At 42.9% G+C, this 14042-nt stretch overlaps 1 protein-coding gene across 9 annotated transcripts in view; it reads right to left on the minus strand.

Annotated features, from left to right (window-relative positions):
• Positions 1–14042, minus strand: part of SLC8A3 (solute carrier family 8 member A3) — a 126756-nt gene that overhangs the window by 8627 nt on the left and 104087 nt on the right. For 4 of the 9 annotated variants that reach the window (XM_036011488.1, XM_036011497.1, XM_028508236.2 and 1 more), the window contains exons 3-4: positions 9725–9831; positions 2252–2269 (exon numbers count right to left, since the gene is read on the minus strand). In XM_036011488.1, coding sequence (XP_035867381.1) covers positions 2252–2269; positions 9725–9831 — 125 coding nt within the window. Of the gene's footprint in view, positions 1–2251; positions 2270–7163; positions 7268–8825; positions 8831–9724; positions 9832–14042 lie in introns of those variants that run through there. The other 5 variants (XM_028508231.2, XM_028508229.2, XM_036011514.1 and 2 more) reach the window with 4 other exon arrangements.

The raw sequence follows: 14042 nt of genomic DNA on the forward strand, positions 1-14042 counted from the left end.
TCCACTCTCCCCTCCCCAATTCCCCCATGTTGTACTTTACATGTGCCACCAGAACTTTATACCAACATAATGAGCTCTCCAGTGACATACAAATGTACCTGTGTAACCCCTTGTCTGGCAATCAATCTAGCACAATATCCATCTGGCAGGATATTGATCAAGCTACTGACCTGTCCACCTCTGTGGTGACAGTTTTTCCATCTAGCTTTCCTGAAGAAATGTCTTTGACAAATAACCAACCCTCTGTCTCTGGATCTCCCTCAGCCCCAGAGAGGTAATATACATATCTGATTCCATTTGAGTCAACTCTAATTTAGTGTTTTGGCTTGGTAGCAATTCCTCCCTTTTTTATTTTTGTAATAATGAAAATTGTTTTTCTCACATTAATTTTATGTTGTTCACATTAATTTGTTGAGAGAGTACTAAGTCTCAGACCTAAAAAACCATTTTTATTCTGACCACTTATTTATGTGAATCTTCAGAATTTCATGTAAAGAGAATACATGGCAGGTGATGTTGATATTCAGAATAACTAAATACACTCTCAAACCTAGAAAAAGGAGGGGAGAAAGAGAGACAAAGAAGGAGAGGGAGACAGAGAATAAGATGAAAAGTTGAGAGGATATTGGAAGAACAAAGAGCTTGCCAGGACAGAGAGGAATAAATTGCCATGAATGCTCTACAGACATCTGCAAAAAGAAGTGGGGTAAAGCAGCCAGTGCTCTCACTTCCAGGCCCCTGAACTTGGTGCTGTAGCTCAGAATGAACGTATTTATTCTCCATCTTTCACCACCAGGCACTGTTAATTGCATTTGCCTGTCCTTCCGGGAAAATTCAAACAAAAATTTAAAATTTCCAGTAAATTTAAAGTCTAACCAAGGGCTCCTAAATTAAAGTTTCAGTAGGTTGAATTGAAAATATCTAGGAAATAATACCTTCTTTTCCTTTTTAAGCTTCTATTGGTATCTGTGCAAATTTGCTTAAAGGATAAAGAAGCTTAAGTGAAATCACAGTCTTTGTTTTATATGGTTGGTGAGAGGTGGAGGCAAAAGTTTGAACAAAGAAGCCCAAATATCTTTTCAGGCAAGAGGATGAGTGGAGATGTGGTAGACAGCAATACCCTGGGAGACTAGTGCAAAATATGGGGTTGGAGGTAGTCCATATCCTATTGGTACAAAGGGAAAGCAAAAAGCTAAGGAAGCTGGGGCAACTTTTTCCAGAAAGGGAAAATGTAGGAATTTTCCTACATATTTTTTGTGTTTAAAGCACCAAGGACAAATGTGTACTATGTACATTTCCCCTTTGTCAAACTCAGGGTGTAGCCTACAGGTGGCTTTGAATACCAATACATTCTATAAGATGTTTTGCTTCTTAAATGGTCTTAAGTTCTTATATGTTCATAGAACTTATGAAATGCAAAATTTTCTTTCAATATATACTGAGACATCCTATATAGCTCACTCTGCCTGTACCATGAGCTGTGGTATTGCTGGGTGTGATGGGCATGCTTTTGTATCTGCTCATGAAATTAGATGTTTATCGTTGGATTCCATGATTCAAACATTCTCTCAAAGTGGGTGTATGTCCTGCAAAAGGTTCTAGGTTCTGCATGAGAATCTCTTTAAAGTAACATCTCTAAAATTTCTATTTCCAGACAGATAATTACCCCCTCCCCATTATACCCTAACTCTTCTTGTTCATGTCACATGTGACTTCAAGTATCCATGACAAATAAATAAAGTTCTAGCAATTCAAACCTTAGCTGTGCTAAGATGGAAGATCTCCAGGGTCTGCAAGATTTCAGATTCTTTCAAAATTGCTTTTCATGTTCTCACAGCAGCTCCTGGATTATTTTTGCCTGGATCACTCAAGATCAAAGTATTTTCTTTCCAATTCCATCATGATCTTGTTAGGAGATTCAGCTCTGACTCTCATTCTCTCTTGCCTCACAACATGAGATGACAGATAAATTAAGACCCACCAGCTCTTTGGTAAGTTTCAATTCCCTTCCTGGTCTCAGAGAGGACCAACCTATACCTTTACCCACAAACACTGACTGAAACGGTGTTTAAGGAATTGTCTATTTCCTTACGATTACTTCAAGTGAGGAAATCAATCTCTTAGTCTTTAGGAGAACTTGTTGCATTAACTTGAGCTTACAGCTCCTATTAAATAAATCAAAGGACATTGGTTTTAAACTAAGTAACAGCACTGGCAAGAAGTAGAAAAGACGGGGCAAGGCACCTCTTACCTGGAGACAACAGGAGCGCTGTTTGCAAATGGATACCAGACAAGAGGAAGAAAGAAAAGGAAAGAGCATTAAGGTCCCATCTTGAAAGTATCCCCAGGCTTTGTGGTTGCAGCAGCATAAGAAGCAGTGAGCTTACTTGGTGAGAGAGCTCTGCAGCCACATGCGAGAGGCAGCATTGGGAGCATGCGCAGCAGCAGCAGCAGCAACAGCAAGAGGTGTGAGCCGCTGGAGAGACTGCTGAGCACCAGGGCCCTGCAGTTATGAGAGTTTCCCCCACACCTTCCTTGCAGCTCTGTGGGCCAGGGAGAGAGGAACAAGGATGGGGGAACCAGTGGGTGAAACAGAGAGAGGGCTGGTCATTTGTGATCTTCTAAGGAATCAAGCTATTACATCCATTTTGGAAAAGAGTGAGAATCCAGTTATCTTGGAAACTGTATACAGACTACAACCCTATCAGAGTAACTGGCTTATCCATGGAGAATATGACTGTGGGGCTGGAATAGGAGCTCAGGGCACTGAATAATGGTCTATAAGAGTTTTGGTATCCATGTCCCATTCTGGATCTTCCATCCCTAACCTCATAATTAGATCATGCTCAGCTTCCCAGTGCTCATAACATTTTCTTAGCCACTGATGGCTTCCTAGCTACCATGTTGACCAAAACTTTGAGTTCCTCTGAAAGAAATACCAGTAGAATGTATTCCTTGAAAAAAAAATTATGTATAGATATAGCCTGGAGTTCAAGGCTGTGCACTCCTACTATTTTGTATCACCTGTGCCTAGCAAAGTCATTGCAACTAGTTGTTATTTGCTGACTGTTTTGGTAATTGTATTTTTCATAAATTCATAGTGCTCCATCTCTAGATGGCAGCCTTTTTGTTCTGAAAAGGATAGGCTAAATTAGAGCCCAGATATTCTGGACCAGAGAGACTGTCATATTCATAAAAAGTTATTCATAAATGGGGGATGACAAATACAAGGTCTCTATATGGACTGAGAAGCTGAGTTAAAGGTGTATCCCAAATAGGTTGTCCCTAGCCCCTTAATTTGTTCTTATGCTGAACTCTTTTAGATTTCAAGGTTGAAAAATAAAAAAAATTTTTGAGACATACATTTTCATCTTGATGGTGTCTTAACACAGCCCTTTAATCCTTGGCTCTTGTTCAGTGCAAGTCTGGGAATATCCTGCCACATACTCTTGTGTAACTGATGACTGACAGAGATTGCTAAGGAGTGGAAGGAGGGTGTCTGTGAATTGTTTCTTCTAAAAATCTTTAAGAGTACACTCAGAACTGTGATCCATCATCCTGTATTCATAGTCCCTGAAGACAACTGTGGATCCAGAATGTTTATGGTATAAAAGCAAAGAGAATAGCAATTGACTTTTTCTGGTTTCTCCCATATGGAATTCCAAGGGAAAATGGATCCATGGATCTCTCTATTATCATGAAATAGACAGAGAGATAGATAACAAGAGGGGTTGTCCATTCTGCTCCTTCTATTGATCTGCATGGAGGAGCCCCTCTTGGCCCTACTTCCAGTGGAGACCAGAGACCCAAATACATCAGTGCACCCAGGTAGGCTAGACAAGGGGCAGCTCTTCCAAAAAGTCCTTGTTACCCTGTTTTTCACTTAGACATAACTCCCAACACCAAGATCATCCCTAGCACAGCAAGATGGCTTGCAGTCTGCTGGAATTTCACCATTCTCTGGTCATTCTGATCTGGGACTTTCCACCTAGCAATTAAAGATGGGTCAGTGTATTCCATGCAGCCCAACTTTGAGTGACATGATATGTCCCAGGTATTTTCCAGCTGCTATTGCTGAGAGAAGCTGGAGCTGAACTTTCACCTGCATTGATTCTCAGGGTCAGGTGAGAACCACCTATCCATGCTCAGACACCTCGGGGACAAGCAGGAAACAACATAGTTCTGTGAGTAACTGGAGGCATCAGGGCAGCTTGTCAGGGTGAACCCATGAATGCAGCAAGAGGAGGCACAAATAGGCCCCATGCTTGGGGGAGAGGGCTCTCCCTTTCTACCTGATACTCAATGTCCAGGCCCAGGACTGACAGCCTTGACTATTATACTCAATATTGCTCTCAGGAGTCTACTTCTACTCCACTCCAGGGAAACTGTGTTTCCTACCCATCCTCTCTTTCTTCCTCCCCCAGCTTGTCCAACACTTTTAACCATACCTCTGAAATCTGCTTTGTTTGCCAAGAATAGAATCTCCTATTTCAAATCCAGGCCTTTATTATTACTTTTTTTTTTTTTTTTTTTAGAATACCATTGTCATTTTCAGCGTGCAGAGACTGTGCTATTGTGAATACCTAAGACTCTCCCATGCAGCAGTTGTAACGAAAAGCAATTTCCACTGTACTGTTTCTCACTCCAAGAACAGCAGGGAATTCTAGAAATCAGGATGGGTTTTCATTGATTCTGAGTCTAGACAATCAAGCTTTATGACCTTTCACCTTATAGTCCGATACCAAAATATGGGAAGAACTGAAGAAACCAAAAATTAACCCAAAGGACAATATAGGACAGGATACCAGGAAATGAACACATTTCCTACTGTCCCCTTTCATCTTGGCATCCTGGTCACTGGAAAGAACTGGGGCATATCACATGGATGACCTGATGAAATCCCACCTTCTTACCCATGTTCTCCCCCAGAACTAGGCCCTAACAGAACTCTGCTGACATCTCCTTGGACACAGAATCTAGTGCAGCAAAAAGGGGTCCTTAAGAGGGGTGTATATACAGGTGTTTGCATTTGACCCAGCTTATCTTAGGTTTATTCTCTGTCCTGCTGCTGGTAGGGGTGGTTGGAGAGGCAGAAAAGAAGAGCCTTTTTACTGGTGGAATAAAGTCACAAACAGACTTCCAACCTATTTTTCTTGTCCAGAGTCACTGCCTTCTTTCCAGCTACCCTATATGATTCCTTTGCTATTTTCATTTATATCTGAGTACTTGGGACTTGAAAGTTGATGAAGCTAGAGTACAATGATCTTACGTGTCTGCTGCATCCAACCCATGAGGGGGATGTGGAGAGAATGTACATGGGAGGTGGGAATGAGGTAGGGCAGGTGTTGAGATAATTTCTGAGAGTATTCTCAGTGGCAGACATTGGAGGATTGCCAGGAATACAACCTAGGAAGCAATGAAACCAGATTGTTTTTCTCTTTCTTCCAGCACTCTTTGACAGTCAGGCTCATGGCAGCATCTTATTGGGTGGCCAAGGAGAGAGTGAGTAACAGAAGATGGAGAGGGCTTCTGCTTCTAGAACACCAGGAATGTCCAAACCAGTGTGGGCATAGAAGTGCTTAGGTCTGCAGAGGGAGTCCACAGAAGATATTGAGGGCTGATCAATCATATTGGTTTGAGGAGACCTGTCAATGGGCCTTTGAGAGTATAGCTGCCAAATCACTTAGATCTGTCCTTGGGTAAAAGGCTTTAGGATGCTCTTTGTCATGTGGATATGAAGTAATTGCAGAACAATCACCCCTTTTGACAAATGTGTCTGTTTGATCTTCTACAGGCTCCCAGCAGCATATGTCCCCTGAAGGGGAGTGTGAATGTCCTCCTCTTGGTATTTCCCATACCCTTACCCATTCCCACGAATATTTCTGCAACACTTTCAAAGTAGTGGCTTCCAACCATTTTCTTCAAGGCACAAAAGCTTTCCTTACATCTCCCTTGGCTGCAGCATAATCAGTCCCTTAGGAATGGAGCCCTGGCAGGTATTCCAAGATGCATGTCCAGAGGAAAGGAGATGAAGACACTTCTTTGGTGTGGAATGAGGGTTATCTTGGGATCTGAGTGATACGCTCATTTGCAGATATGAAGCAAAGGCAGCCTTCTGTGAACAATTCAACACCTATTTCTGAAGATCACCACCAACTACACCATTTAGAGTCACTTCTCCAATTGGAAAAGTCAATACTCTGGGCCTGCCCAATATCAGTCCTCCTCCAGGGCCCTCTGGCTAGGGCGATGTCCAGACTTGGAACTACTTCCTTTCTTTTGCAGATTCTCAATTTTCTGCTTTAAAGATCTCATTATCCTAAAGTAGCCCAAATAGAGTACCCTACCTTGGACAATGAACAGAAGTAGAAGGTGATGGCGTGGGAGGCCAAGGGGAGGAGGAATAGCTCAGGATTGCACATAACATGATAATCTCAGAAGCCAGATCTCTCTCAAAGAGCTCTCAGAAGCTATAGCCTCTGACAAATGGCACACATTTTCAGGCCACGGTCTACCCAACTGTGAAATAGCCAGATAAAACACTTACCTCCATGAAGGGCAGAGGGGCCCATGGGGCACTCTGCAAGTGAATAACCTGCCAAGCACATGGCGGAGGGTGGGGAATGCAGCAGAAAACGGTCAAAGCATCATTGCAATATGGGCCCCAGCCCCCATCAGACCCTCCCCCATTCAATTCAGGCTTCAGGGGAAAGAAGGCAGGATAAGGGTACCAGCATGCAGCATATCACATTCCTTTCTTTTTCTTCTCCTCCCCACCCACCAAGGAGTTTCCACATTTACAAATTATTGGAGGGGGTGGGGGCTGTAGGGGAGAGTGCAGGGACAGTGGTAATCAGATCATCACTGGAGCACAAGGCGGAAGTAACTCATGAGGGTAATGAGGACTTGAGGCTGCAGCGCTGCCCAAACAGTGGGAAAGGAGGACTTGGAAATAAGCTAAGACTGAGAAGGCAGAGATGATACCGAAACAGGGTGAGAGCGAGAATACAGGAGGGAAAAGAATTAAAAAAAAATTGGTTGGTCAAAAGGAGGAAGGAGGAAAAGGGACAAAAAATGGGAGAAAAAATATAGTTGCTTTTTGTTGTTACTTTTCAGTTTAAATTTTTGTTGTTGTTTGTTTTTTTTCTTAAAGAATCTCACACCTGATATTCCACGTTCCATCCATTTCGGTTCACCAAGGGCAATGAAGAAATTCTCTTGCCTTTCGTATTCCTCCTCATCTACTATTTTAACCCTTATGGTTTTCCTGTAGGGACAACAAGAGAGAGAGTGTGTGTCGAGTGGGTCAGCAATTGGATGGTCACTTGGAGCACAGCCTATAAAATTATCCCCCATCACTCTTGGCGCATGCAGCCCAGTCCCGTCATGGTGGCTTTGACAGGACTATGGTGGATTGTAGTGTTCTTGTATTTAAAAAATGGTCTTAGCTTTTCTTGTCTCCTTGGTCATAGCTGTTCTTATGAGTGAGAGGGAAAGGGAGCCAGGAGGCAAAGAAAAGTGGGCAAAGGAAGGGATCCAAGAGGATGGCAAGGGAATGGGAAGGGAGAAAAGGCTGATGGTGGGGAGGAGTCATTTTAAATCCTGCTGATGGTTAGTAGGAAGTGAGCTAGGTAGCACATTCCACTGGGTGTCACATGGTAACAGTGGCATTTCTTTGGGCACCAGGTAAACTACTAGCCCACTGGGAATGACCCAGGCCCCTTCTACAACAGGAAATATGTCAACAGCACCTGGCTAGGGACTTCTTTCCCTTCCTTTTGTCTATACCTACTGCTTATGTGAGTCTCATAAAGAAAATTTTAAAAGGAAAGTTTGTACGAGGAAGGGAAATGAGAGAGAGAGAGAAAGCAAGGAAGGCAGAATTCTATTATCTCATAGGGCTTCCACAGTGGAAATGAAAATAAGTATGCTTTAACTACTACATGATATAAGGCTCCTTTAATATTTACAGCTGATGCACTCATAGGAAAGTGTGAAGAAAATGGTATAAATCATCAAATTTTAAATCACCTTTGGACTTCTCTTATATCAGAGTAACATGTCCCAAGGCTGGCTTCCTTCAGTGTTGATTATCAAGGGCCTAGGGATAAGGTGATGGAGGTTTCTGTTCATTTCTGAGTATCTTAACAAAGCATTGTGTCTTTTAAAAACAAATCACCAGGGAATACAAGTTTTCTTGAAAATCACTCCCCTCCAAAGATTGGCATGAGGTTGGCTCAGACCTATTGTCACTGGAAAAATTGCCATGTGGGCTTGGATCTCCCTGGGTCCTTCTCCTGGTCCTTCATGGAACCACAGTGGGGTTGATGGGTCCCCATAGTGAACCCTGATCTCTCTCTCTGGCCTGGAACCTAAATGCTTTCTAAAGGTCAAAGAAGTGCTACCAAACAATAGCCTAAAATGTCTAATCAAAGCTTCCAATGGCCCTATGCCATTCTAAAGACAGGACCACCCTTGCTATCTATGAAGTGGTGGGCTGATCTGAATTGGTTTGTTAGGCTCAGGACTTGATGGGGTATATGTGTATATGTGTGTGTGTGTTCTACAAGTACATTTTTTTGGTCATCTTCCTAGCACTTTTTTGGACACCTTACTCAGTGTCCAAAAAAGACAAAGCTCACTGATTGTCAAAGAGCATTTTCTGGTAATTTCTCTCCAGGCCCCAGACCGTGGGGCTGTCTACGAGGTGTGAGCCTGGCCTGTTTTCACATTGCAAGGACTCTGCTGTGGGATGGGAACCAGCTGCTTGGCAACCATTTGCATGGCCTGGAGGGAAATGATCAACAGCTCTGCCAGGGAAGGACACAGGTTCATCTATCCAGAAAAGGACTGTCTGACTTGCCTGTTAGAGAGTATAGGGGTATATGGTGTCACTTAAGTTGAAGACAAAAGCTCCCTCCACTCTGCGAAGTCCTGTGACTTCTTGAAGAAGCTTTCACTCAGTTCAGAATCTTCTTTCCCACTATTGTAACCCTCTGCCTTCATATGTAGATGCTCCTCACAGGAAAACAGAGTATTGGGTGTAGGTCTTTGACCTAGACCTGAAATTCAAACCTGTACTTTCAGCTTAATCAAGGTCAGGGAGAGAAACACCTTGATAGCACTGTTATGACAGATAAAGACAGTTTCCTAAGACTTGCTTTAGGGAGTGGGATGAACCGCACACAGAACCCAAATCTAAGTACATTGATTCTCAATGACCATGGACTGAAAGCTTAGCCCTGAGAATAGTTGTCCCATGGAAATCTGTGCTGAGAGCCTGGAGGAGTCTACAAGGGCTGCCCTCCCATCTGGCACTGTGCTGTCTGTTCTTTTCCTTTCCTGTATGTTAAGCCATTCAGGAGAAGCAGAAAGACTCATATGTGATACTCTCAGGGCTGTGGTGCTCTCCCTCTCTCTCTCTCTCTCTCTCTCTCTCTTTGTTTTTCCCCCAAATCCATTCCCCATCTTACAAAATTTACCATTGGCTCTTAATCATCCCTCTTACAGATACCATGTGACAGGCTGGCAGATGTTAGGACACAGCTGAGAGCAAAGAGAGGAGAGGGAGAGAGGAAAAGAGATCACAAGAACAGAAACAAGGGAAAGTGAAGCAGAGAGGTAGAAGAAAGGGGAGGAGAAGGAGACAAACAGATTGGAGAAAGGAAGAAACAAAAGAGGAGAGAAGAATGTCAATGTTAGTGTGGAGGACAGGGTACTACACCTTTCTGAAAACTCATATCCACCATGCGGGGACCCATCATCTCAATGAAGTAATTCTTGTTTTTCTCATACGCCTCATCATCAATTACCTTGATGTGAATTGTTTTGCTGTGGATGGAAAAATAAGTATCATAAGCAGGAATAGAGTGGCAGAGGGGAGGGGGACAAGCCAGCCAGAAGAAACAGGAAGAGAAGGAAACAGTGAAAAGGCCCAGAAAGGTCATAGTTTGCCCCAACATCACAGAGGCATGGAGGAGAGGAGCTGCCCCAGTCCCCTTCCAGTCTCACTGGGCTCCTCCTGGGCTTCGTGTGACTCCATGGCATGAACAACTTGAGGTCTGGAAAAAGCACAGACTTTACAGAGGTTTTGGGTTCTGATCCTGGATTTGCTATGTGACCTTGGACACTTTTAACTGGTACACACACAGGTTGGATAATGGTTACTCGATCCCAGGGCAGTTTCAGAGCAATGAAATAATATACATATAATGGCTCAGGCATTTAGGTCCCCTATGTTTGCTTGCATATCCTTCTTGCTTTTGGGACAAGGAGGAATTTTTAAAAATGTTATTTTTGACTTAAAAAATCAGCTAATGTTGATCTGAAAGCTTTATTTATAGGAAAAGGAGCGGGAGAGGGGAGTTGGCCTTTGGGAGTCTTGACTGAAAATAGTCAAACTTCTTCCTTTCATTGGGGCAGTGACTATCACAGGCAGGCCAGGAAGGCCATTTGGCTTAAGTTGCACATTCTGATAATTCACAACGGGCCTCAAAACCTACCGAGGCTCTCTCCAAATGGGCACCTATGGTCACAGGGATGCACTGACCAGACCCCATTAGCTCCAGGGCATTAGCTCTGAATTGTGATTAGTTCATATGTCCTACAGTGATATTGTGACTAGCACAATATTGTCTTTGTGCTATCCTGGTTTTTTACTAAAAATGTTATTTTGTTCATTTAAACATTAAAAAATGTAAACCAATTTTAGTAACTCTGTTTTCTATTTCTTTTTTTTTTTTTAAATATTACTAGGAACTTTAAAAACCAAGGCAGATTTGGGCCAACTCTGTCTACCTTTGTTTAATGATGGGGACATTTCAGGACTAGACCCCAGTCAAGGTGTTTAGGCCTGTCCCAAGGGGTGTGAAACATTGCTCAACAGGGGTAGGCATGGAGCTTAGTCTCCCCAAGCAGTGGGAAAGAAGGTACCCACAAAGAAGCCCTGTTCCACTCTCCCTGGGCATGCTGCTTTCAGACTCAGAGACCTGGCCTTTGTTCAGGAGGCTCAGGCCTTCAGCTCCTCCCATTATTCTTTGTTCTAAAGTAGGAATATCTTTACTTTCTGACTTGGGATGACCTCTCCACTCTGCTGAGCTTTTATAAATCACCATTAGAGCTGGGCTTCTACAGAACTTCCTTTGTCCACACTGTCAATTCTGTAGAAGCAGATGCAGGTCCAGTGTTTCTGAAGTGAATGTAATAGCAGTTACTAACACACCCTGGACTCTGGGGCCCAGTGCTTCAGAAACAAAGACTCCATACCCTCATCACTGGCCACACCCACTCCAGTCACAGAAACACCATAGAAAGGCGAGTGTTCAACCTCCAAAAGCCACAACACTTGGCCTTCCTTCCTCCAGAGCAGTGGCATTGGTAATGGAGACTGATGTCTGGGGTCCAATTGGCCCCCACCTCTCATTAACTGAGTGACCTTGGGCAACTTGCTAAAGCTCTCCAAGTCTCATTTGTGAAGTGGAATACTAGTACCTCTTCATAGCGTTCTTTAAAAAGATCATGCATGGGAAGTGCTTGACAGGGTGCGTGTTCCCTAGTAATTGTTTAATAAATAGCAACCATTGTTATTGAGAGTAGTATAACCTGGTTGGTGGCTGGAGATTAATCTATAAGGGAATCATCCTTTCTAGTCATTCAGTCAAAAACTAAGGGGAAGTCAATAAATAATACTGGTGACCCAAGATATGGTATGGGCTAAAAATAGATAGCAGGTCAAGAAAGAATTGGATAAAGCAGGATGCTAGATACCAAATGGGTTGAAGGGCTTAGAATGGGAAGGGCGGAAGCATGGAGAACAAGTCTCATAATCTCTCCAAATTTGGCCTTGTGCCCTTAGGCATCAATAAGCCTTGGGCTGGAAGGATCACTTGCCAGAAAACATAGGCTGACTTGTGCTTCCTGTGATGTTTTGACCAAACAGAATAAGAGAAGCCACCATAGTTGAAGATAGGGAGATGAGAACAAACATTATGTAGTGACAAGAGGAATTTGGGTCAGCTAGCTGGAACCACTTGTTGGAGGGTGTCACGAGTGGAGGGGGCAGGTGTGGGACTCCCTCCCTGAGATCATTAATGGGGAAGGCACCACACCTGTTTGAACATAAGGCATCACCTTGCCTGGAGCCTAGAGAAGTCCCTCACAGCTCTTGAAAACTGAGAAAGTTCTCAGTTCTGCTCAAGTCACAAATGAGGTCCAAGAACATTCAAATTTAGTCAGAGTCACCAGCCAGGTCTTGAGTTCTCTTTCTAAACTTACCCTTCCCATTTCAGTCAATGGCACCATCTGCTATCAAATTGCTCAAGTCCCGCCCAGACCTGTGTGGTTCAGTTGGTTGGGCATTTCCTGAAAAGTGAAAGGTGGCCAATATGTTTCTCTTTCACATCAGTGTTTCTCTCCCTTTCTTTCCCCCTCCCTTCCCATCTCTAAAAATAAAATAAGTAAAATCTTTTACAAACAACCGCTCAAGCCCTAAACCTGGAATCACCCTTGATTCTTCCTTTTCCTTCATCCCTCCTCCTCCCCTACTCTCACCTCCAACCCTAATCCATTTAATTTGCCACCATCTTTTCCTCCACTATCAAGACTTGGACCAAAACACCACTAATTCCCCCTGGGACTTTGCAATAGTCTCCTAAGAGATTTTTCTGCTCCTGCCTTTGCCCTTTACCTGCAAACCCTTCCCTGAATAATAATAACAAAGGCTACCTATTAAAAATGCAATCCAGTCCCAACCACACCCCCTATAATTGGATAAATACATTGGGTTGGCCAAAAAGTTCACTTGTTTTTTTTTCCATAAGATGGCTTTAGGAGCACTTAGTTGTCTTTAAGTTCATGCAAAACAATTTTGATAGATTGTATTGTGACAGCTGTCATATCAGTGTACATTAAAAAAACTTATTAAAATTGGCTTATTAAACTTATTAACATTTTATGTAGCCATTTTAATATTGAAAATCAGAGAAAATATGCAACACTTTCAGCATATTATGCTTTATTATTTCAAGAAAGATAAAAATGCAATTGAAATGCAAAAAAAAAAGATTTGTGCAGTGTATGGAGGAGGTGCTATGATATATAATTGAACGTGTCAAAAGTGGTTTGTGAAGTTTCATGCTAGAGTTTTCTTGCTGGACAGTACTCCATGGTCAGACAGACGAGTTGAAGTTCATAGTGATCAAATCAAGATATTAACTGAGAACAATCAACATTATACCATGTGGGAGATAGCCAATATACTCAAAATATCAAAACAAATAGTTACTGGTGAAAATGAAAAATGTATCTTATTTTACAGAGAAAACTAAACAGACTTTTTGGCCAGCCCAGTACAGTAAAATCCTTACATGGCCTGCAGGATTTTGTATGCTGCAGGTGCTGTTGACCTCACTGACTTCCTTCATAACATTCCCCGCCTTGGTCTTTCTCTTCCACCAATCAAGTCCTTTCCCACTTAGGGCATCATCCTTGCTGTTCTCCATGTCCGGGTCTGTGCTTTGCCTCACCCTTTGAGTCTCCACATATATTGCACACCACCTCCTTGGAGAGGCCTTCCATGGCCACATGTCTCGTGGATCACTTTCTCCCCCCGCCCCATCTCTCTGCCATGGGTCACTTTCTATCCTGTCCCTTCTGCTCATTCCCTTCAGGGCAGTAATCACAAACTGAAGTTAGCTGGTTAGTTTATTAACTTACTTGTTTATAGTCTGTCTGTCCACATTAGACTGTGAGCGCCATGTGGGCAGGAAACGTGTTTCCAATGTGCCCCTGTAGTCCTAGTGCCTGGTACAGAGGAGCCCCTCCCTCAGTGGTGACTTAGTGAGTGACCGACTAATCATGAATTTCTAATACACTTGAGGCTTCATGAAATCAATCTACTTTGCCTTTTTGTAGTAAAAATATAACTCATTGGTGGCAAACAAAAAAGGACAAAAAATATTTTGAAGGCTATTTTGATGGAATGCCTAAGGATTCTTGGTGAGGCAAAGAGACTAGAATCCCAATGTCATTGAACTATACCCTCA

This window comes from Phyllostomus discolor, chromosome 1 (assembly GCF_004126475.2).
Source record: "Phyllostomus discolor isolate MPI-MPIP mPhyDis1 chromosome 1, mPhyDis1.pri.v3, whole genome shotgun sequence".
Classification (NCBI taxonomy): Eukaryota; Metazoa; Chordata; class Mammalia; order Chiroptera; family Phyllostomidae; genus Phyllostomus; species Phyllostomus discolor.